General features: G+C 36.5%; 1 protein-coding gene across 1 annotated transcript in view; it reads right to left on the bottom strand.

Moving 5' to 3' along the window:
- Positions 1-23,441, bottom strand: part of ITFG1 (integrin alpha FG-GAP repeat containing 1) — a 202,308-nt gene that overhangs the window by 99,814 nt on the left and 79,053 nt on the right. Inside the window, exon 8 of the mRNA XM_004600970.3 lies at positions 10,075-10,156. Coding sequence (XP_004601027.3) covers positions 10,075-10,156 — 82 coding nt within the window. The remainder of the gene's footprint in view (positions 1-10,074; positions 10,157-23,441) is intronic.

Genomic DNA, 23,441 nt, shown 5'->3' with positions numbered 1-23,441 from the left:
ATCACTTGCGATTCCCCCCTCCCATAAGAAAAAAATACATTACTTCAAAAGAATACATTAGAGGGAGGTGGGTACACTGGTGATGGATGTGGTGTTAAGTACATAAGAAACCATTATTAATGGCACCTTAAACCAAGATTCTCAAAAAATTAAAATAAAAACATTAATTGAGAGATACTACATTAATTGAGCGATACTACAGCAGGTAAGGCACTTGTCTTACACACAGCTAACCCAGGTTTGATACCAGGCACCCCATATAGTTGCCTGAGAATGTTAGGAGCGACCTCTGAGTGCAGAGCCAGAAGTAAGTTATGTGCAAATCCAGTTGTGTCCCCCAAATAAAATAAAACAGAATTATATGTGGCAATATGATTCTAGGCAAGGGCAGGTTAAATACAGATTATGTTCATTCATTCTTATACTTAATATGAAATAAAAAAGAACTTAATTTGCTAGTGTGAAACAGCACAGGAAATCAGGGTTGTCTATGAGAACTCCTTGGGCAATGAACTGCTCTGGCTTGCATGAGTGCTTCCTATCTTTTCACTCTTAATCTGTATTTACCTGTATGCTTCAATGATCCTACAGGCAGCAAACAGACTAATTTGCTTTCCTGTGCTATTTAGCTATTCTATGCCTTTTTATAGGGAGTTTGGTCAAGTGACATGGAGAAAGATTACTGTATAAAGGGCTGTTGTGCCATTTGTGTGTGTGTGTGTGTGTGTGTGTGGAATCAAGTTATTTTTGCAAGTATCAGCTTTTTATAGGTGGTCTTTTAGTAATTCTTGCAGGATTGGTTTAGGTGTCACAAATGCTATCAGTTCTTGTTTATCTGAAAAGATTCTTATCCTTCTCTAAAGTCTAAATGATAGTTTGTTGGGTGGTGGAGTACAAATTGGAAGTTTTTTTTATTCAATACTTTGAATATGTCATTCTACTCTTTCTGGCTTGTAAGATATCATTGGGAACGTCTGGTGATTCTTACATTGTTTCCGTTGTAGTTGAAAGTTTTCTATTTTCTTGCATTTTAGGTAGCCGATTTTCTGATTTTTATCATTTTGATTAACATGTATCTTGGTGTTCTTTTGTTGGTATCTACTTTGTTTGGTACTCACTGGGACTCTTGAATCTGTGAGGCTGCCTCTCTCAGAACTGGGAAGTTCTCAGTTATTATTTTTTTCACTAGTCTCTCTCCTTTCTTTTTTTTTTCTCTCCTCTAGTATTCCTATAATTTGGACATTATTCCTCTTGCTATTATCTATCAATAATTTTATATTCTCTTCCATTTTTTACTTCCTTTTTCTTTTGTCACTTCATTATTGTTGATGGCCAGAATTCTATCTTCAGTATCACTGATATGATTCTCCTCATGCTGAACTCTGTTGCTGTGACTTGTTACTATATTCTTTAACTCCTTCAGTTCAATTTGCCTGGATTTTGATACCTTGAATCTGTTCATCCTTGAGCCAGTTAAATTTTTCTTCTAGTGATTTTTTTATTTCCATTTCCATTGCATGGAGTGTTGGTTTGAGGTCATTCTCGATGAGGCTTGAGGCTTTATTTGAGCTCCCTGATTTGTTAGGACTTCTGTCCCTGTTGTTAGAGTAGGAAAATTTCTTTGTTTCTTCATTTATTTTGGTAAAAATTTCTGAGTGCTGCAATTTGAGCTCCAGAGTCCCAATAATCTGAGATCTGATTTGTTATGTTTCAGTAAGGGTTATTATTTATAATCTGCTAAATGGGTCTTTGGGAAAACTGTACCACACACCTATGCCAGTCTGGAGACAATAAATTTAAAGAAAATTAACTCTAAGAATTTTTTGTTTAAATTTAAGAGGAAAAAGCAGAGAAGAGAGAACAAGGATGGATAAAAAGCCTATTTACCTAAATCTTATGTCACATGAACTAGAGCAATGTTTTCCGAACTTCCCCTTGTGAAGGAAGTCTATTAGCAATTCAGATTTCCAGTACCTTCCTCATTCTACCATCTACTATGTTTGACACCATGTGTATAATATTCATCCAAGGAAACTCTGGTTATCACATAAATTCGGGGATTACTGAATTGAAGTAAATTTTATTTGAATTCCGTACATTTTCCTACATCTTTCTCTGATAGCACATAATTTGTGATTAAAATGTGATGCTATTTCTAAGGCAGGTCTCAGAAAGAAACTGATTCTTTCCAGTAGTGTCTGGGCACATTCCCTGGCACTCTGGCTTTCGCTGCCTGTCTGTGGCTGTAAGTGGTGACACTTGTTCTTGATCTCTCTCACCTGTACAGCCTGGCAACCTGAGGATGTGTCAGTTTAAATTTTAAGTGATATGAAAATAAAATGCTATCAGAATGCAAAAATTTAAAACAGAAATATTGAGAATTACAATTTTTAAGCACCTAGGATGTCTCCTACTAAGATCAATACCCATATATTTTAAAGATTCAAAACAATTTTAACAATCAAAATGAACAAAAGTAATATGAAATCAGTACTTATGTAAATGAAATTTGGATAGTTCAGTTTATGGTATAGTTGAAGGTAATTAAGACCAAATTCTTAGAAATAAATTAGTTACATTAGATTGTCTTTAAAATTTAATTACATTATCCATTCTAAATTATTCATGGATTATTAATTTACAAGAAAACTTGTACTTCTAAAAGCCTGTGATACAGCAGTGAACAAATACCCAGTTAATTTTATTGTGAGAATAAAAACATAAAATACACTATGTCTGAAAAATGCTAGGAGTGTTTAATGAAGAGATTACAATTTAAAAAGTGTCACTGGGGAAGGTCTCTTGGAGAGGGTGAAATTTGAGCAAGAGTGAAATGTAGTGGGCAAGTGAGACAAAGGGTTATTGAAAAGAAAAATATCCTATGCAGAGAAATGGATAAAAAATCCTCTGGGGACTGTGCTTGTCTTGTCTTATGAGCCTTAAAGAAGTCAGTGTGATTAGAATGTAGTTACAGTTAAAGTTTTAGGAAGAAAGATAGTGTAAGTACCATTTCATTTACCCATTATCCATATTTTCAAAAGGCATTTAACAAGGACATACTAATACCCAATGCTATGCTTCTCCAGAGCTTATCTTTCCCACTTCAATCTCATTTTAGAGACATCTCAAACTTAGCATACCCAAAACAGAACCATTTAAGAAAATCCCAAAGTTTTTCTTTCTTCCCCTTTCTAACTTCATAGATGTTCTACGAACAACCTAGCAAGTTGCTTAAACACAAAATCTATGAGTTTTTTTTTTTATATGTATTTGGGCCAGACCTGGTTATACTCAGGCATTGCTCCTGACTCTGTGCTTAGGGATTACTCCTCCTGGCTCTGGATTCAGGGATCAGTCTTGCAGTGCTGGGAGACCATATATCCCATGGGATGCTGGGGATCAAACTAGGTTGGCTGCAAGCAAGGCAAACGCCCTATATGCTATATTATCTCTTTGGTTCCCTAGAAATTATCCTTTATTATTCTTTTTCTTTGACTTTACTTTTATCTTTTTTTTTTAGTTTTTTTTCTTTTTAATTGTAAATTATTTTTTCCAAATTTTATTTTAATAGAGCATCATGAGATACCAAGTTATTCATAGTTGGTTCTTTGACATTAAAGGTATCTTCAACAAATGAGTCAGAAAGAGAGGGACAGACATAGAATGACTGCACTCATTTGTGGAATATAAAATAACATGAGACTGACACCCAAGGACAGTAAAGACAGGACCAGGAATATTGCTCCATAGTTGGTAGACTGCCTCATGAGCTGGGGGAGAAGGCAGCTGGAATAGAGAAGGAATAGTTTGGAGGGATAGTTTGGGATGTGAGATGTGTGCTGAAAGTAGATTAAAGACCAGAGGTAATATCCTCTCAGTATCTGTACTGCAAACCATAATGCCCAAAAGTAGAGAGAGAGTATGGGGGAAATTGTCTGCCATAGAGGCAGGGGGAGGGGTAGGATGGGGAGGGATACTAGGGATATTGTTGGTGGAAAATGTGTACTGGTGGAGGGATGGATGTTCCATCATTGTATGACTGAAACTCAAACATGAAAGCTTTGTAACTGTATCTTGTTGTGATTCAAAAAAAAAGTGTCAACAATAAAATGCCACTTGGAATGGTGACAGAATAAAAATAAACAAAAGGAGGTGCAATGAATTAAAGAATTTCTGCATGGCAAAAGAAACATGGATATTAACTAAAAGACGGGTAAATGAATAGGAGAAATTATTTGCTATCAACAATATGTAGGGTTGATACCCAGGATATACAAAGTACTCACAAAAATCAGCAACAAAATATACAAAAGCTCCAACAAAAATGGGAAAAGGAAATGAACAGGGACTTCTCTTAGGAAGACCAAAGGATGGCACAGGGGCACATAAAAAATGCCCATCATCACATATTATTAAGGAAATCCAAATCAAGACAGCAAGAGATATCATTTCCCACCAATGACAATGGTACATATTAAAAATAATGGGAACAGTCTGTGCTGGCAGATGTGATGAAAAGGGTAAAAAGGGAACTCTCATCCACTGCCGGTGGGAACGTTTTTTGGTTTTATCTCTATGGAAAACAGTATGGAAGGTTCTCTATAAACTTAAAATTGAGCTGCCATATAACCCAGCAATTTTACTTATGTATACTTATGTACAGGACAGAAAAAGATTTATTCTTTTTTGTTCCTTCAACATTCAGTCTGGCAAATTCTTTCAATTGTTTCCAAAAGATCTTAAATAGCATCACTTCTCTTCATTTCTTAGTAACTGCCTTTCCCTCAATCATTACAGTCTGTTTTTCTGTTGAAGTGACGTGTCTCTCAACAAGTTTCCTTGGAGCTCCAGCATACTAAGACTGAAATTCAAGATACTTATCTTATCCCAAAATGTCCAAGACCCTCGAACTTGCTTATTGTTGCTTTTTGTTTACAGTATTCCCTCTGTATGGACTAAATCTTTTTAGGATTTCCTGTAACTTTGTTCAAATCTTGGGTGAAATATGATTTCCACTCAGCTACAGCAAATAGTCTTTTATTAAAGTACTATATTATTTCCTCAAAACTTTACTAACTTCTTGTTGCCTTTCCTCCCATAGAATTTAAACTTTACGTGAAGAGGGTTTTTGTATACTGCTCATAGCAATATGCTGTTATGCTTTTTGCAATTTCACCCTTTCTCTGTTTCTCCCTAAATTTAGACAGATTGTCTGTGGCTACGAAAGCTAAAACAGCTAGACTGAAGCTTATAATTTTGAGGACGTGACAACCTCTCTCTGGGAGAAGCTGACCCACTGGGCCAAAGCATTGCCTTAAGACTTGTCCAATGATTACAACTCCAGACTTCTGGCTTAACATCATTTCTTTTGTAGTGGTAAAGATTCTTAATTTGATGTAGTTCCATTTGTTTATATTTGCTTCCATTTGCTCGGACAATGGCACTGAATCATTGAATGTCATTGCTCAAGGTTTGAATTAATAAAAGTTTTGCCTAAATTTTACCTGATATAATTTATGAATGAATTCAGGTATAATAGTGAGGTCTTTAATCCACTTTGATTTGACTTTTGTGAATAGTGTGCATTCAGTTTTTTCATGTTACTGACCACTTTACCTAATATCAAGAGGGTTTTACGTAATTTTTTGATGGAAAAAGTACTTTTTCTTTTTTTCAAACTATATACTTTAATAAAGAGATGCCATTTTATTTGTAAAAATTCTAGAATTCAAATTCTTATCTTACCTAAAAACAAAAAAAAACAAACTCCAACATAGAGCTTAAAAATGGTAGAATGAGACACACAAAAAATGTTTTCTAGCGATTGCTTAAACTGTTGGAGGAATTTATGTGATGCAGATCTCTTATGCATGAGGTCAAGACCAAGTACTTCATTTAACAGTAACTAGTAATATGTGACATAGATTAGCTAATTTCTGTATTCAAAGATTGCCAAAGAGCTCTGAAAATGTAGGCAACTTTTTGGAGCAGTGCTCCACTAACCAGTAAATCCAAAATCTTTCTTTGGTCATCATCCAGCATGACATTTTAAGGTTTGGCAATGTTTTCTGACCAATTTTAGTAACTCCTTTGTTTCTTCTTTATCCCTTCTTAGCAGTCTTTTCCTCTTAGCTCTTGGAAAATGTTCAAAATTCTTTTGACATTATTCTTGATCACAGGTTTCCTGAATGTTCTGGTTTTGCTGCCTTACTAGCATAATTAATGTGATGACTCCAAAGCCTTCTCCAAAGTATCTTAATATACAAACCAGCTTTCTCTCTTGATTAGCTCGGTTAAGACTGACAGAAGAAAAAAATAATTCTTTTAGCTATTTAGAGATATTAAGAAAAATCCTTTGTAGTTTCAGACACCTGTCACCTCATTTACTGATATAGTCAATTTATACTTTTACCACCTCATGGCCTGACCTGTCTCCAAATCTAAAATTCAGTTTTTAAAATCTTAAAATACACCTTTACAGATATAAACATATGAGATTCTCATAATCTTTCTCTGAATTCTTATGTCCAAGAAGACCTTCCTTTTACCCTATTATACCAGAGGACTTAGTCAAAATTTAATTTTTGAAGCTAATGTAACAAAAAGCTGCTCTGTTTTTATTTTTATTTCACAGATTAAAATTATCATCTGTTCATCTGTTATTCATTTGGTAATCCAATGTGCTCACAGTCCACTGTTACATGTGTCAGCGTTTTAAATTAAATTTTGATCAAAGTGGTTTGTATTTTAGTTACAAACTACATGCTGGTTTCATACCTCCACATATTATAAACAAAACTTTATTTTTTTTATACTTTGAATACATTTTATTTTACTTTTTTTCTTTTATTGAATCACCATGTGGAAAAGTTACAAAGGTTTCAGGTTTAAGTCTCAGTTATACAATGCTAGAACAACCATTCCTTCACCAGTGCACATATTCCACCACCAAGAATCACAGTATAGCTCCACCCCGCCCCCCACATCCCCAGCCCCCCACCCCGCCTGTGTAACTGATAAATTTCACTTTACTTTCTCTTTACTTTATAAACAAAACTTTATAACTGCTTCTAAGTCCAGTCTAAAATACCACCTCTTGGTGGTGGAATATGGGCACTGGTGAAGGGATGGTGTTTGAATACGGTATAACTGAGACATAAACCTGAGAACTTTGTAACTTTCCACATGGTGATAAAAATAAATAAATAAATAAATAAATAAATAAATAAATAAATAAATAAATAAAATACCACCTCTTCCATGAGACTTCTGACTTTTCTCAGCCTAGAGTGACTGATATTGCTACAGTACTTTGACTACATCTTTTAGAAAAAGTCGAATGCTTTAATTTAATAATTAACAGAGAAAAGGTGTGGCTTCTCCTATCATTGTGGTGTTGTTTACTCTTTTTTTTGGATACTGTCTTTTGTTTCCCAAACTACACTGTGCTCCCCTCACCCTGCCCCCTAGGTTTTTGGACTGCTCAGACAGAGCTTACTCTGTGTTCAGGTCATTCCTAGTGGGACTTGGGGTCCATATGGGGTGCCGGGGATTAACCCAGGGCCAGCAATGTAGGGTGTTTGCCCTACACACATCATGAAATTAGAGGATCTAGAAGAAATCAGTTATGAATGGCTCGTTTTTGATATCATACTCTAAATCACTTCAATGGCTTAATTCAAAGGGAGAGAGAGAAAAAGAAGATGAAGGTTGGTTTCTGATCATAAGCCTACTCTTGCACATGAAAATGTATGAGCATATAAATATGCTTAGTTAATGCTATTTGCATTTCTAGGCTAATTAGGAGGCTTATTTTTGTGATAATACTAAGGTACCTGGACTTTCAAGAAGAAATTGTGGAATGTTCATTCAGAGTTTACTGAAAGGCTACTTAAAGTGTAGAAATATTTGGGGAGAAATATAGCTGTGATTCTTCTGTCTTTTTCTTCTGTTTTTAGTGGTACTTGAGATTAAATACAGTACTACATAGATGTAAGGCATTCATTCTACCGCTGAACTTCATTCTTAATCTTTATTGTTAGGCTTCTTAATTCAATAGACCCAATTCTTGGGAATATTTAATAAATACTAAGCTGTAAAATCTAATTAGCACAACTTAAAAATATTTATATGAAAGTAGCAAAGATTTTGTTAAAAGCAAGTGATCTTATCATACAAAATGCATAACCCTAAAATAAGTAACTCGGAACTTCTCAACCGGGGGTCAAGGAATGTCTATAAGCCCACTGAGAAATTATAATCATTTAATTACACATATATAAAGAATTGTACATATATTTTTAAACTATATGTTTAAATTTCCTATATGGAAATTATCATCAATAGTTAATCAGGTTAATCAGTAGATATATCAGTAGGTATAAAATAAAATAAAAATTTTCTGCTCTATATGACTTGATGATTTGCACGAAAGACTATTAAGACACCAAAAATCTATGCAATAAACAAGCAGTCTGTAGCACTGTTGTCCCGTTGTTCACTGATTTGCTCGAGTGGGCACCAGTAACATATACAGACATATATAACATATGTTATTGTTTGTGGCATATCGAATATGCACAAGTAGCTTGCCAGGTTCTGCTGTGCAGGCAGGATAGTCTTGGTAGCTTGCCCAAGAGGGACAGAGAAATTGAACCTGGGTTGACCGTGTGCCAGGCAAATGCCCTACCTGCTGTGCTATCACTCCAGCCCCATACAAAATAAACTATCTTGCATCTGCCTGCTTGAGTGGTGGTGGGAAACTTTGAAAAAAATGATGGTAGAAAGGTATAATGGTGGCGGGATTGGTATTGAAATATGAATGTTATCAATTATTGTGAACAACTTTGTGAAAAAAATTTAAAAATTAAAAAAAAAATCTATGCTTCTGTGGAAGACTGGTCTGCAGCTCAGGCCACTGAATGGGCTGGAACCATCACCGAGTTGCCTTAAGTTGCTCTAGACGCAAACAGGAAATGAAAATAAGGTTGACAGAAAATAAGTTTCTAAAAAAAAAAAAACCTATGTAATATTCAATGTAAAGAACCAAAATTGGTGGGAAAAGGTGCCAATCCACCGCCTTAGGATTCATGACACTGAAAATAAATTTTTAGTAGAGTAGTAAGCAATAAGAATAACACCAGATAAAGCTGAAAGTATACAAAATTTCTTCTGTTTTTACTCTGTGTGGGACACCGTGCTTTGTGAGGATGAGTTGACTATGATCCTCATATGACAAATGAGGAAAAAGAGGCCTATGTATGAAGGAGCATGTTACCTACATTTTGGGTTATAGGCTGAAGTGTTGTTGGCAAAATAATGAAAAACAGGGTATGTGTGAACTCTAAACTCTTAGGTGGTGCATACAAATCACTTTCATATTTAATGTCAAAGTATTTTCAATAATAACCCTGACAAGCAAGGAAAAAGAGCCATATGTGATTCAGAGTCTCCTAAACAATGCAGATTTAATTTACTGATCTTATAAAAACAGAAGTTCATATGTTGTAGCCAATTCATAATAGATATTACTAGATTTTCGAATTAAGATACAATAAAAAATATAGTCAGATCAAGAGATTTTTTAAATTTCTTTAAGAAATTTAATAATCATTACCTGGTACATCTCTAGAAAAGCCCCAGCAGACTTCCTTATTTTGTATTTTACTGTTGCAAAAACAGTTTCTATAACTTAAAATTACAATTTATATATATTCATCATAAAGAACACGTTATTTGGGGACCAAGGCTGTGCTACAAAGGTTGAGTGCTACCTCACATGAGGACCTGATTCTGATCCAGAACACTGCTTCACATAAGGTTGAAAATGACCCCACAAAGGCATGCAACTCTGAGCACTAACTATAATCACCACCACCAATACCAGCGCCAACACAAGCCAACAAAACTGACTCCAATTTTATGACAATGATCACATGGCATATATAATACAGAAAAAACCAGACATCTTCAAAATCTATCATAGTTCCAAAGACAATGAAATAATTTTCTGATATAGGAAATTAATATGCTGGGTGAGAGAGTGAAATAATTTCAAAGATAAAAAAGTCTTACCAAAGTCTGCAAATGCTGATTGTCCAACCACCATCATATTGTCAGGTTTTTCAAGTACAGCACTCATAGAAAAATTTCCATCCTGTAAAAAGCAGAAATGTTTAGGTTATATTCATTAATTTATGCATTGTAGGATAACATAGCCTCAGGTAGTTTAGATTTATTGGGTTACTCCCATTACAGTGCTCTATTCCTCTTTGTTTATTTGTAGCTTCTTTCTTAGTGTTCTGTTGACTTGTAAATAATGTTTTTCTCTTCTCCTTGAGTCCTTTGCATAGTTTATTCAGAGCAATGTCCTTTTTGTATGGACACAGGAAGACTTAGCAAATGTTATGCTTTTGTAACCTGGGAGTCAATTGACTCTACATGATATTTTCCTCCTGGGCATCTGTTCTCTCTACCTCAGCCTCAGCTGCCCTTACTTCCTAGCACCCCCAAAAGCAGGGTACCGAGGAGGGACAAGACGGACCCAGGGCAAGCAGTGAGTTGTGTGCTACCCTGGCATCGAGATGGGCCTGGCCAAAGTGCCTAATGCTTAACTATAAGTTAAGAACTTGATCATGGACAAATGTTGTCATGATCCAAACAGTGATAACTAGATTTGGACCCTGCTAGGGTTAGGAGTGATTAATCTGGCCTGAGTGCTGTGGTCTGAGCCTGTGGCAAGATGTTGTCAGGAGAGCTGCCTTGCAAACCTCAATGTATCTCTTGCTAAGTCCATGCAAAAATAACTAGTATTAAGATGTTAATGAGTGTTTGGAATGGGGAGAGGAGAAAAAACTCTCAAGAGATATTTTGCCTACTTGGCAGTCAGGAAGGGCTTTGGAATGCCCCTATGTTGTGTTCCCTTTAAACCTGACAGCCCTCAGGAAGGGCTTTATTATGTTGATTTTGATACCTAGCAGTGTGTAACCTAGGGGCAAGGGCAAGAGAGGGAAAAGGGAGGAGAGAGATGGAGAGAGGCTGCAGTTGATCCAGAGAGAGGCCAGAGCTGGGAGTGCGGGAGATGAGAAAAATGTAAGATTGAATAAACGGTAACTAATCAGCAACCAGCTTGGTCCTCGTTCTTCCTTCGCCTGTCCTTAGCCAATGGCCGTCCCGATCCAGTCCACACACAGCGGTTCCAGAGCACTGAACGCGGGCGGTGAGACAGAGCCGCCCGGAGAGCCCACGAGTGCACGCGATCCTTGGTGTGCTTTAGTTTTTTACAATGCTTTTTTTGTTTTTTTGCTTTTTTTTCGGTCACACCTGGCGATGCACAGGGGTTACTCCTGGATCTGCACTCAGGAATCACCCCTGGTGGTGCTCAGGGGACCGTATGGGATGCTGGGAATCGAACCCGGGTTGGCCTCCTGCAAGGCAAACACCCTACCCGATGTGCTATTGCTCCAGCCCCAATTTATGCATTTGTAAGAGTGAAATAAAGCATTTAAAACGAAGAAAGCTTTTACACAGGTGAGGCAGGGGCACACCACAGCAGAGTGAGTCCTGGCTCTATGGACCATAAGGCTCCTTCCTTCTTTGTACCCTGCATTTGACCCAGTAGATGGAACAATCTGACTCCATTTATCAGGTTCAACAGGGAACAAGAGAACTCAATGAGCTGGTCCATCCAGAGTGCTCCCAGGAAGTAGAGGGGTGCAAAAGATGAATTGGAGAGGCTCACAACTAGTCTACAACAGATTCAATGGGAAAACAGTGCAGAAATCCCACATTCAATGAACTAATAGTCATGAGTCTCAATCACCACTAACTAGCTATAAAACCTTTCTGGAAAAGGATCTTAGAGCTGCATGTTGAGAATATTTTAATGAGTTCAGAGAAACAATGAAATTAATAGCTAATAAAACATAGGAGCATCTGAGAGTATAGATGAGAAAAATTAAAAAAAAAAAGACAGGACTAAGGAATTTGTTAAGTGAAATTGGCTTGTTCTTCAAGTTAGTTTTTCTTCTTGAACACATCTCCCTTGTCTCTGTTTCTTTGCTGGCTTATTTCCACTCTAGAGAAGCCTGTATTCTCTCTCCCCTCACATCTTTTAAATAAGTATCTTGTTTGATGAAAAAAATTGGTAGGTGAAATGAAAATACTCACTGGACAGTCTCAGCAACACAGTAACAGTAGCTGAGGACAGAATCAGTGAGCTCCAAGAGGAGATGCAGAAAATTTCCATACAACAAAGGAAGATGGAAAAACAGCTTAAAAAAAAAAAGAGTACCAGATAAGAGAACTTTGGGATTAATTCAAGAGGAATAAAATAAGACCGGGATTCTAAAGAGCCAAGAAGGCAATTTTGAATAAGAAGCTTTAGTCAAAGAAACCATCATGAGATGTTCCCAGAGTTGATCAAGGGAAATGTACATTAGGAAGAATTCACAGTCCTAAACAGATATACACCTAGTGAGGGACCAGCAAAATTCTTTTTTTTTGTTTTCTGGGCTTTTTGGATCACACCCAGCGATGCTCAGGGGTTACTCCTGGCTTTGCACTCAGGAATTACTCCTCGCGGTGCTTGGGGGACCATATGGGATGCCAGGGATCGAACCCGGGTCGGCCGTGTGCAAGGCAAATGCCCTACCCGCTGTGCTATCGCTCTGGCCCCAGCAAAATTCTTAAATCATAATGCTAATAGACTTGGAGACATCAATAGTTGGAGACTTCAACACTGCACTATCACAACTTGATAGATCAACTAGACTAAAACTCAAGAGATATTTTGCCTTCAATGAGATATGTCCTTCAGAAGGACATATTCAATCTGAAGGAAGAAATGGAAGAGAGGGGCTAAGTAGATATATAGTGGTCTCATCCCTTAAAAGCCTAATACACAATCTTCTTCAATGCACATGGGGCATACTCCAAGATATGCTCAGACACAAAACATACCTCCAAAAAGTCAAGAGGAGAGAAATCAACTTTCTTTTTAGAGCATAATACTCTGGAGATAAAAGTTAATCACGAACAGAAATAGAGACGTAACTCAAACACCTAGAAATTAAATTGCTCATTTCTGAACAATTAGTAGATCAGAGAGAAAATAAAGATTCCCAGAAACAAACAAGAATGAAGACACATGCTACCAGAACTTGTGGGTCCTGTGATATGAGGTAAACACAGCAAAAGTGGTGTTAAGAGGAAAATCTATACCTATGCAAGCATTTATTAAGAAGTGAGAAAAGGGCCTGCATAAATTACCTAATCATACATCTTAAGAAATGGGAGAAAGACGAACAAAAGGAGGCCAAAGTAGGCAGGAGGAATAAAATTATAAAACTTTTAAAAAAGTAGGAATTAATGAACTGTTTTTTTTTAAATAATCAAAAAGATTAATGAAAATCAAGAGTTAGTTCTTGAAAAAAATTAAAACAATTGATAAACCAATAGTAAGATTCACAAAGAAAGACAAAGAAAGCCTTAATTAGATGAATTAGAAAAAATGGGGAGACATTCATAACAGATACCAAAGAGAGGCAAAGGAATATCTTTGAAAATCTTTATGGCATGAAATGAAAGAACCCAGAAGAAACTGATGATTTCTTAGACTCCAATAATCTCTGAAGGTGAACCAAGAAGATAACACTTTCAAGATAACACCTGAAAAGGCCTATCACTATTAGAGGAAATGAAAATGGTAATCAAAAATCTCCCAAAAAACAAATCTGAGGTCCAAATGGATTCATTAGTGACTTCTTTCAAACCTTTAAAGACCTACTACCAATCCTTTGCAGGCTCTTTCAGGAAACTGAAGAAACAGAAACACTCCCTAACAGTTTCTATGAAGCAAACATTATCCTGATACTAAAAACAGGCAGACAGCACAAAAGAGTGAATTACAGGTCAATAGCCCTGATGAACATAGATGCAAATATCCTGCATAAAATACTGGCAAATCAAATTCAACAACTCATCATAAAGATCAAAACCATGACCAGTGGGATTCATTCTAGGAATGCAAGGATGGTTTAACACATGCAAAAGTCATATGATCATATCACTGGATGCAGAGAAAGCATTAAACAAGATTCAACACCCACTCATGATTCAACATGATTATCAATAAAACAGAAATTGAGGAAACTGTTTTTAACATAGCCAAAAGATATTTACCAGAAGTCGAAAGTACTCATTACACTCAATGGAAAAAAATGAAAAGCCTGTCCCCTAAAATTAGGCAGAAGACGGGCTGTACACTTTCACCCCTTCTATTCAATACAGTATTGAAAATGCTTGCCTTAAAAATTAAGCAAGAAAAAGATACTAAGAACAACCAGAAAGGAAGGAATTATGCTCTCATTATTTGCAGATGACATGACAATACATCAGTATACCCTTAAGACTATACAAAAAATGTTCCTAGAAACAGTAGATTTGTGAAGTGGCAGGCTAAAAAAATTAATATGAAAAATTCTGTCTTTCCTATGTGGAAATAATGAAATAGAAAATAATAAAATAAAATTCTTAAGAATTCTGTTAACAATCATGAACCAGAAAAACCAACCTTAAGAATCAACTTAACTACAGGGATGAATGAACTACACAAAGAAAAACTAGAAAACACTACTTAAGTAAATAAAACAGGACAGAAGAAATAGGAACATATTCCCTTCTCACGGATTGGGAGCATTAATATCCTCAATAAAGCAACATTCCCCCAAAGCATTATTCAGATTTAGTACTGTTCTTATAAGATCACCCATAACATTTTTCAAAGTATATCAAACACTACTGAAATTCATAGGGAGCAATAACCCCCTAGATGCACAGAAACTTCCTCAAAGAAACATAAATAGCCAAAAGGAATATTTTAAAAGTACAAATCAAAACAATGAGATATTACCTTACATCACAGAGACTGGCATACATCAAAATGAACAACAACACATGTTGGCAAGGATGTGGGTAAAGGGATACTTATTCACTGCTGGTGGAAATGCTGTCTTGGTTCATTCTTTTTGGAAGACAATATGGTCATCCTCAAAAAACTAGGAACTGGGCTTTGCCTTGAGTCAGCAATTTCAGTCCTTGGAGTATATCCCAAAGGCCCAAAATTACAATGCAGAAATGACAACTGCATTCCTGTGTTTATTGTAGCACTGTTCACACTTTCTTGGTCAGTGTTTGTCCTTAAAGATACCTCTAGCTTCAATGTCATGGAGATTTATGCCTATGTTTTCCTCCATGTACCTTACATCTATTCATTACATTTGGCAGTGAAAATCTATATAAGTTGATTTTCACATAGACTAGTGTGTGCACATTAATATTTAATTAAAAATAAGGTATGGACTGATAGTACAGTGGGTAGGATGTTTGCCTTGCGTGCAGCAGACCTGGGTGTGATCCCAGCATCCCATATGGTCCCACAAGCATCAAGAGGAGTAATTCCTGAGTGCAGAGCCAGAAGTAACCCCTGAGCATCATCAGATGTGACCTCCTCCCCAAAAATTAAAAAACATGATTAATACACTTTATCAGCAATGTATTATTAGATAAAATATTTTAAATTGGCACATGTCTATTCTTTCAAAAATGGAACTGCAATGTGCTTATTTAATGTAAGATAGACAAATTCATGACCAATTCCTAGTCTGATAAAAAGAGCATTGGATTAGGAATCATATGATAACAAAGTTTCTAATTGTTTCCCATGATAAATTTTTTCATTCTGTTATAGTAACCTACTGCGTTAGATCTCATTTCAAGTATTACAATAGGTTAAATGTGCTGAACTTGGAGCAGTTCTGGAAAGGATCAGTGAAGCAAAAAATAAGAAACTATTCTGCAGTGTAAAGTTACCAGGCATTTGTAAGGTATTTTTTAAAATGTGTTTGTAAGGTAAAAGTACTATTCTTCAGTGAAATTCCAATCTATGTAAACGAAAACTCTGAACTGGACTAATTTATTCACTAGCTGTGAGGTTTGAATAAATTAATCTTAATCTAGTAACTAAATTTAACATCTCTAAATGTTTTTGGTGAGGATTAGTCAGACAGTCTATACACACAGTGTATGTATGTAAGAAAATGTAGGACGAGAATCAAAAAAAGCAGATAAAAGTCATAAAGGGAAAGATTTAAGAGAAGGACTGCTAGGGCAGTAAAAGGTCCTCTAAGACTTATAGAAAGTATCCACCATCCTTCATTCAGAAATTTTCGATCTTGGCATGCAGCCACATGATTTTCTACTGGGGAAAGCTATGCATAGTAGGTTGCACAGTATTGTACAAATAATGCATTCAATTAACACTAGATATTATTAGTAGTGGAAACAGCACTAATAATATTAAAATAGTAATATTATTTCTGTTACCATTAATAATGCATCACTGAAACAACTATTTCACACCTACAGTCAGAGGAGCTTATCTGCCATTTTCTGCTGACATTCCTATTTCATGGTAAGTATCTTTTCATGGATGACTGCCTATGCCTCGGTCTGCATGTTTTAATATTAAATCTTAAGACGGCCTTATTTATAATGTTAAAAATTATCAGGAAGCCACAGAGGTTGACTACTCTGTGTCCACATTTTTGTTTACAAAAAGTAGTAGTACTAATTAATACTAACTGGGGGTGATTTTATTCTAGGGGCTATAGAGCAAGTTTTGGAAACAGTTTTTAAAAAATTTTTCAAATTTTATTGAATCACCGTGAGATAGTTACGAGCTTTCATGTTTGGGTTACAATCCCACAATGATCAAACATCCATCCGTCCACCAGTGCACTTTCCCCACTACCAATATCCCGGGCATACCCCCCCCCCCTTTCCCACCCTCCCCCTGCCACTATGGCAGACAATACTCCCCATACTCTCTCTCTATTTTTGGGCATTATAGCTTGCAACACAGACACTGAGAAGTCATCATGTTTGGTCCATTATCTACTTTCAACATGCATCTCCCATCTCAACTGGTTCCTCCAGCCATCATTTTCTTAGTGATCCCTTCTCTATTCCATCTGCCTTCTCCCCTCCGCTCATGAAGCAGTCTTCCAGCTATGGGACAATCCCCCTGGCCCTTGTATCTACTGTCCTTGGGTGTCAGCCTCATGTGATGTTATTTTATATTCCACAAATGAGTACAGTCCCTCTATGTCTGTCCCTCTCTTTCTGACTCATTTCACTTAGCATGATACTCTCTCTGTTTATCCATTTATAAGCAATTTCATGACTTCATCTCTCCTAACAGCTGGGAAACAGTTCTTGACTGTCACAAATGGGTGTGTCTAGTAGCACCTAGAATAGAATCCTGAAATACTGCTAAACAATCTCCTATGCAAATGAACTACTCTAAGTCTCAATAGTCAATTTACTTTATATGAGATCAAAAGTAAAGAAGAGAAATAAGCAAAATCTAGACTTCCTGAAAAGGATACCTCTGGTAACCATCAAAAGTAGACTTTCTTACTTCTATTGACTTGCTTACTTTATGGTCTTTGAATGAACATAATCTGAAAAAAGCATCATATATTTAAAAAGTACTATATTAAACAAAAATAAACACTCCTAGTTTAGATGTATTTTATTTGTTCATTTTTTAAAAAAAAGATCAGATCGATGGAGGACTAGCAGACTCCTAGAGTAGACTTCCTACAAGCACAACAAACAGCATCTCTACACTGCAGTAGCTGATTTTGAAACAGAATTGAAAACTGATGAGCTCAATCTAAAAAAGGAAGTGTAATCTACATGTGAAAAGGTGGGCAGGGGTCTTTGGACTCTACTTTGCATAGTGTTGGCCTGGGTGATGCCATAATGACTGAAATAAAATAGCCGGGATCCTAGAGCAAACCAACAAACCTCTCCACCCAGCAGGCTTCTGGCAGCCCCCACTTCTATCAGATCACAATTACCAAAATGCCAGTGGATATGCTTCCAGGAAATAGTAGAGCTTGCAGGAGCACACTGAAATCAGACTTCAGTTTTCTCCCAGGGACTCTCTATAGTTGGTCCTGAGAAACATTACTCCTCTCACCTGCCTGGACTAACATGGGCTCCCCAAAGAGTCCACCCAAACAGAGAGACAGAGGAGGTGGTAACAAAATAAGGATTTTCCTAAAAAAATCTAGGAACTGGGCAGTTCTATTTGACTCAGTAGTTGGACTTCTTGGAATATGCCCAAAGGGCCCAAAAACAAAATGGAGAAAAGACATCTGCACTTACAGCAGTATCCACAATAGCCAAAATCTAGAGACAACCCAACTGACCAAGAATAGATGATTGGATAAAGAAATTATGTACACATACACAATGGAATTACACAGCTGTAAAAAAAGATGAAGTCATGAAATTTGCTGCTGAATAGAAGTACCTGGAGAATATCATGCTGAGTGAAGTTAATCAGAGTTAGAATACACAGAATAATCTCTCACATATGCTGGACATAAACATAATGGTGAAATAAAAAAACACCCAAAGGCAATGGAAACAAAGAAACATGAGAACTAGTACTCAGTAAGAAATGTCACTTGAGGGGGTTGAGCGATAGGACAGGGAGGGGGCGATGTCTTCAGTGGGGGGAAATATTCAACTGGAAGGGGAGGTGCTAAAAGGTAGGAAAGTGTTATGCATGAGACCCTATAGGAAGCAGTACTATAAATCACTGAGCAAAAATCACTGAGACGTTTTATATATACTCAGGCATGCAGGTTTTGTGACTGAAATCTCTAGGCTTTCATGGAGTTTTATATGTATATATATAAAAAAACCTCCCATAAAAGCAGGGTGGGAAACAAATCATGAGACGGGAGGGCATGGGTGTGATGGGTGGAGGGAAGTGGACACTGGTGAACGATCGGTGTTGAAATACTGTGTGCTTGAAACCCAATCAAGAATAACTGCAATTTCACAGTGACTAAACAAATGTTTTTTTAAAAAGCAACAACAGAAAACCCAGCAACTTAGACCAATAGCTTATATTTAGGTGAGGTAATCTCAGGTCTAATATTCATCAGCTGGTTAACCTAACTCATAGAAAAAGACAAAATACCAAACACAACGAGGAGATAGAAAAATTCACTCTAATTGATGACAAAAAGACATAGGGGAAAATGATCTAATGCAACAGAATATGTAAAATTACTGAAGACATCAAAGCAACAGTCTTGATACCAGCTGATATCAGAACATGTTATGAACAAATGATAATAACAGGGGCAGAGAAAATATGAAAATGGCTCAAACATAAATCAAAAAGTTAAATAGTATAAGCTGACTTAAAAAAAAAATGACCAGAGGGGCTCAGAATTACTCAATGGAGCTGAAGATCCTGTCAATGAATTGAAGAAGGTAGAGGAAAGCATCCAAAAAAGATTAAGGAAAAAATAAGACACTTATGGAACACTGAAAGTAAAAATAATTATCATAGCATAATGGGGGTTCCAGAAGAAAAAATAGGTAGAGACAGAAATCTTTTATTTAGGTCTTTAGGAACTACCCGTGGTGGTGCTTGGAGGAACCATATGTGGTGTTGGGTATTGAACCGAAATGGCCACATGTAAGGAAAGCCCCTTATCTCTTGTACTATTTCTTCGCCCCACAGAAGAGGAAGAATATTTATGACCTGGAGAATGTTTAAAAATTAACCATAAAAAAACACTGAAGAATTTTTATAATACAAGCCCACTTCCCAAAGTCGCTGCACAGTTAAAAATTTCACTCCGGCTGTATTGCCCACTTAAAATTTCTGGATTTCTGGGGGCACCCAAGATAGGGGCAGGTGAACCCTGCACCTGCCCAAACAGAGCCCCAGTGCCGTAAATACTGTCCACACTCTGCAATTGTCACCATGTTCCTAGCCACACTCCACCGCTCTGAACGAGCCTCATTCAGAAATTAATCTGTGGAAAAACTCAGGTATGCAGGTTTTGTGACTGAAATCTCCAGGTTTTCACAGAGTTGGGGGTGGGCAACCTCCCCACAGCTCCCTGTACTGAAAGCTATGGCAGTCACACACACATCCCAAAGCCACACAGTTGAAAATTTAACCCTAGCTGTATCATCTCACTAAAAATTTTGGACTTACTGGAGCACATGGCTGTATGGCACCTCAAACTCTAAAATACTGATAAACCAGGAGCAGCACACCCCATTTGATGTGATATGATGCAGAAGACATCCAACCTTGATTAACAAATATTAACACAAAAGGCTTAACCTGTAGCAACAACTTAGTAATCTCTTGTGAGATACACAATCTTCACTAATTTTCTTCTGAGGAAATATTTTTTGATCATTCTTTCAACAAACTATAACAAGCAACATAAAGTAAATCATTGAGGGACTGCTTTTGGGGTGGGCTTAAGGGGTCATTGGAAAAATTGGAGATAATGGTGGTGGGAAGGTACAATGATGGTGGGATTTGGGTTGGTATACTGAATGTCTATAGCAAATCATCATGAACAATTTTGTAAACCACAGTGTTTATATATGTGTAAGGGGAAAATAAAATATTTTGGATTTTCTGGAGCCACATCTCCAAACTCTACAACACTGGTAATCCAATAGCAGCATACCAGATTGGATGGATTGCAATGTAGAAGCCAACCAATCTTGACTAAGAAACACAGTAACACAGAAGGCTTAATTTGTAACAACATATTAATAATTCCTCATACAAGTACTTAATGTCCACAGTGAAATACAACAATTTACACTAATTTTCTCCTAAGAAAATTTTTAAAAACATTTTGTTAGCAATTTATTGGTAACAAACAATAATAAATAAATTATTGTTGGCCTGCTAAGGGGACAGGATTGAGGTGTGGCTGAGAAAATGGAGACAATTGTGAAGAGAGGGTAATAGTGATGGTGGAACTGGTGTTGGAATCTCTCTCTCTCTCCCTCTCTCTCTCTCTCTCCTTTTCTTCTTCTTTTCTCTCTCTCTCTCTCTCTCTCTCTCACACACACACACACACACACACACACACACACACACTACAGAGTAATATGCCCAATAAACGTGCATGCGAAAACCTTCAACAAAAATTGAAAAGACACCATACATCATGACCAGTGGACTTTAGTCTAAGAATCCAGAAATGGTATAATACATGCCAATAAAGTAATGGAAAAAGACATGAATGGAAACATCAAGAAAATAAAGTACAAATAAAACAACCAGTCACCTTGGTCAATAAGTGCAAACTTCATGATACAAATTCTCAACAACTAGGGACAATAGAAGTATATCTCAGCATAAACAATATCATACTGATGGTAAAAAACTGAGACCTTTGGGCAGAAGAAATAGTACAGCAGGCAGAATGCTTTGCCTTGCACATGACTGTCCCAGGTTAAATCCCGAGCATCCCATATGTTCTGATCTCTGAGCACAGAGCCATGAGTAAGCTGAGAACCTCTGGGTATGTCCCCAGAACAAAAACAAAACTTGAAAACTATCTGGCTAAGAACAGGAACCAGAAAAGAATGCTCACAGTCACAAGTATATTTTTCCCAGCATAAAGATTCCTAGACACAGTAGGTAGGTAATAAATAAATAGAAATAAAAGGGATGTAAACTACAAAGGAGACTAAGTTAGCAGTATTTGCAGGTAACTATACATATAGAGGGACTAGAGGGCTAGTACAGTGGGTAAGGTATTTGCTTTGCTTTGACCCCGGTTTGATCCCAGGCACCCAGTAGTTCCCTAAGCCCCACCAGGAGTGATCTTGAGCAAAGAGCCAGGAGTAAGCCAGTAGCACAGCCAACTGTGGCCCAATAACAATAAAAACCAAACAACAACAATAACAACAACAACAATATACAGAAAACCCTGAAGTAACCTCTGAAATATCTTTGAAATTACAAACCAAAATAGTAAAGTAGGAAGTAATAAAATCAGTAGCTAAAACAAGTTGCACATTTTTTATGCAAACATTGGAATAAAATGGAAATCTAAAAGAATATTCCATTTAAAATCCATGAAAGAGAATTCAACATCTATGAATAATCCTAATCAAGGAGATTAAAAACATGTGAATTTAAAACAAAGATAGAAATTAGTTGTAGTGTAACAGATTTGAAAAATTAACAATGGTAAAATGAACATCTTATTCAAAAGATAGAGATTAACACAATCCACATAAAAATTTCAATGGCATTTTTTTCAAGGACACTCCTAAGACTGATTTTAAATAGCAATAGGAGCAGTACAATTTTAGAATTAAAACATAAAAGGACAAATGAAGAAGGACTGAGATATAGAATGATATATATATATATATATATATATATAATTTGACAAAAGAATCTAGAGTTAAAAAAAAGTCTCTTCAACAAACTAGACAGACATGCAAAAGAGTGAAATCAGACCAGTATCTCATAGTATGAAAAAAGAGATCATTTAAAGTGGATCAAAGACTTGAATGTTTGATCCAAAACCAAAAATGAAGAAAAAGGGTTTCCATCACGCCACGATATTGGCTTCAGTGGCATCATTTGTGATTCAACTCAAGAGGCAAGAAAAACAAAAGCAAAAATAAACAAATAACACATCAAACTAAATAGCTCTGCACAGAAAAGAAACCAAACTCTCCCCATCCCCTTAAAAAAAGTCCATCAAAAATTGGGAGAGCAGAAAATAAAGAAAGAACTAAGTAAAGGCAGGGAAGATTGCTCAAAGTGTACTTTCTTGCATGTGAAAGGTCCTCCTCTTTACATCACAGACCACAAAGCATTGCTGGGTGTCATACCAGTCACCCAAGAAATGTTAGGGACAGAGAGCAGCACCAAATTGCTTTCTTGAGCAGAGAGCCATCGGGCTAATACCACAAGGCTGAGTATCTCTTTGAATAGCCACTAGATCTCTAAGCTCTGTAGGGGATGTTTAGCCCCCAAACCCAGTTTTTGAAAAAAAAGAAGAAACAAAAAAGAAAGTAGAGAACTGAAAATTCAGTTCACCAAAGAAGACATACAGTTAATCAAGAAACATATGAAAAAAATACTATTACTTATTAGCAGGGAGAGACAAATCAAAGTGAAATTTTGAGAAGCTTGATGTATAAACATATATTTTGAAGAGGTATGAAAGTGAACCTCGAAATGTAGTCTTTTTTTTTCTTTTTGGCTTTTTGGGTCACACCCGGCAATGCACAGGTGTTACTTACTCCTGGCTTTGCACTCAGGAATTACTCCAGGTGGTGCTCAGGAGTACTATATGAGATGCTGGGAATCAAACCTGGGTTGCCTGCATGCAAGACAAATGCCCTACCTGCTGTACTATTGCTCCAGTTCCCAATGTAGTCTTATAACTTATATTACCTCAATTTTCCTTAAAGGTTTGAAGATATATATACACATACACATATGTATCTACAGTATATATATATAGTATTCTAATATTTAGAAAAATGACTTACAATAATATAGG

The sequence above is a fragment of the Sorex araneus genome, chromosome 8, assembly GCF_027595985.1.
Source record: "Sorex araneus isolate mSorAra2 chromosome 8, mSorAra2.pri, whole genome shotgun sequence".
Lineage (NCBI taxonomy): Eukaryota > Metazoa > Chordata > Mammalia > Eulipotyphla > Soricidae > Sorex > Sorex araneus.
This window is presented reverse-complemented; position numbering and strand designations above follow the sequence as displayed.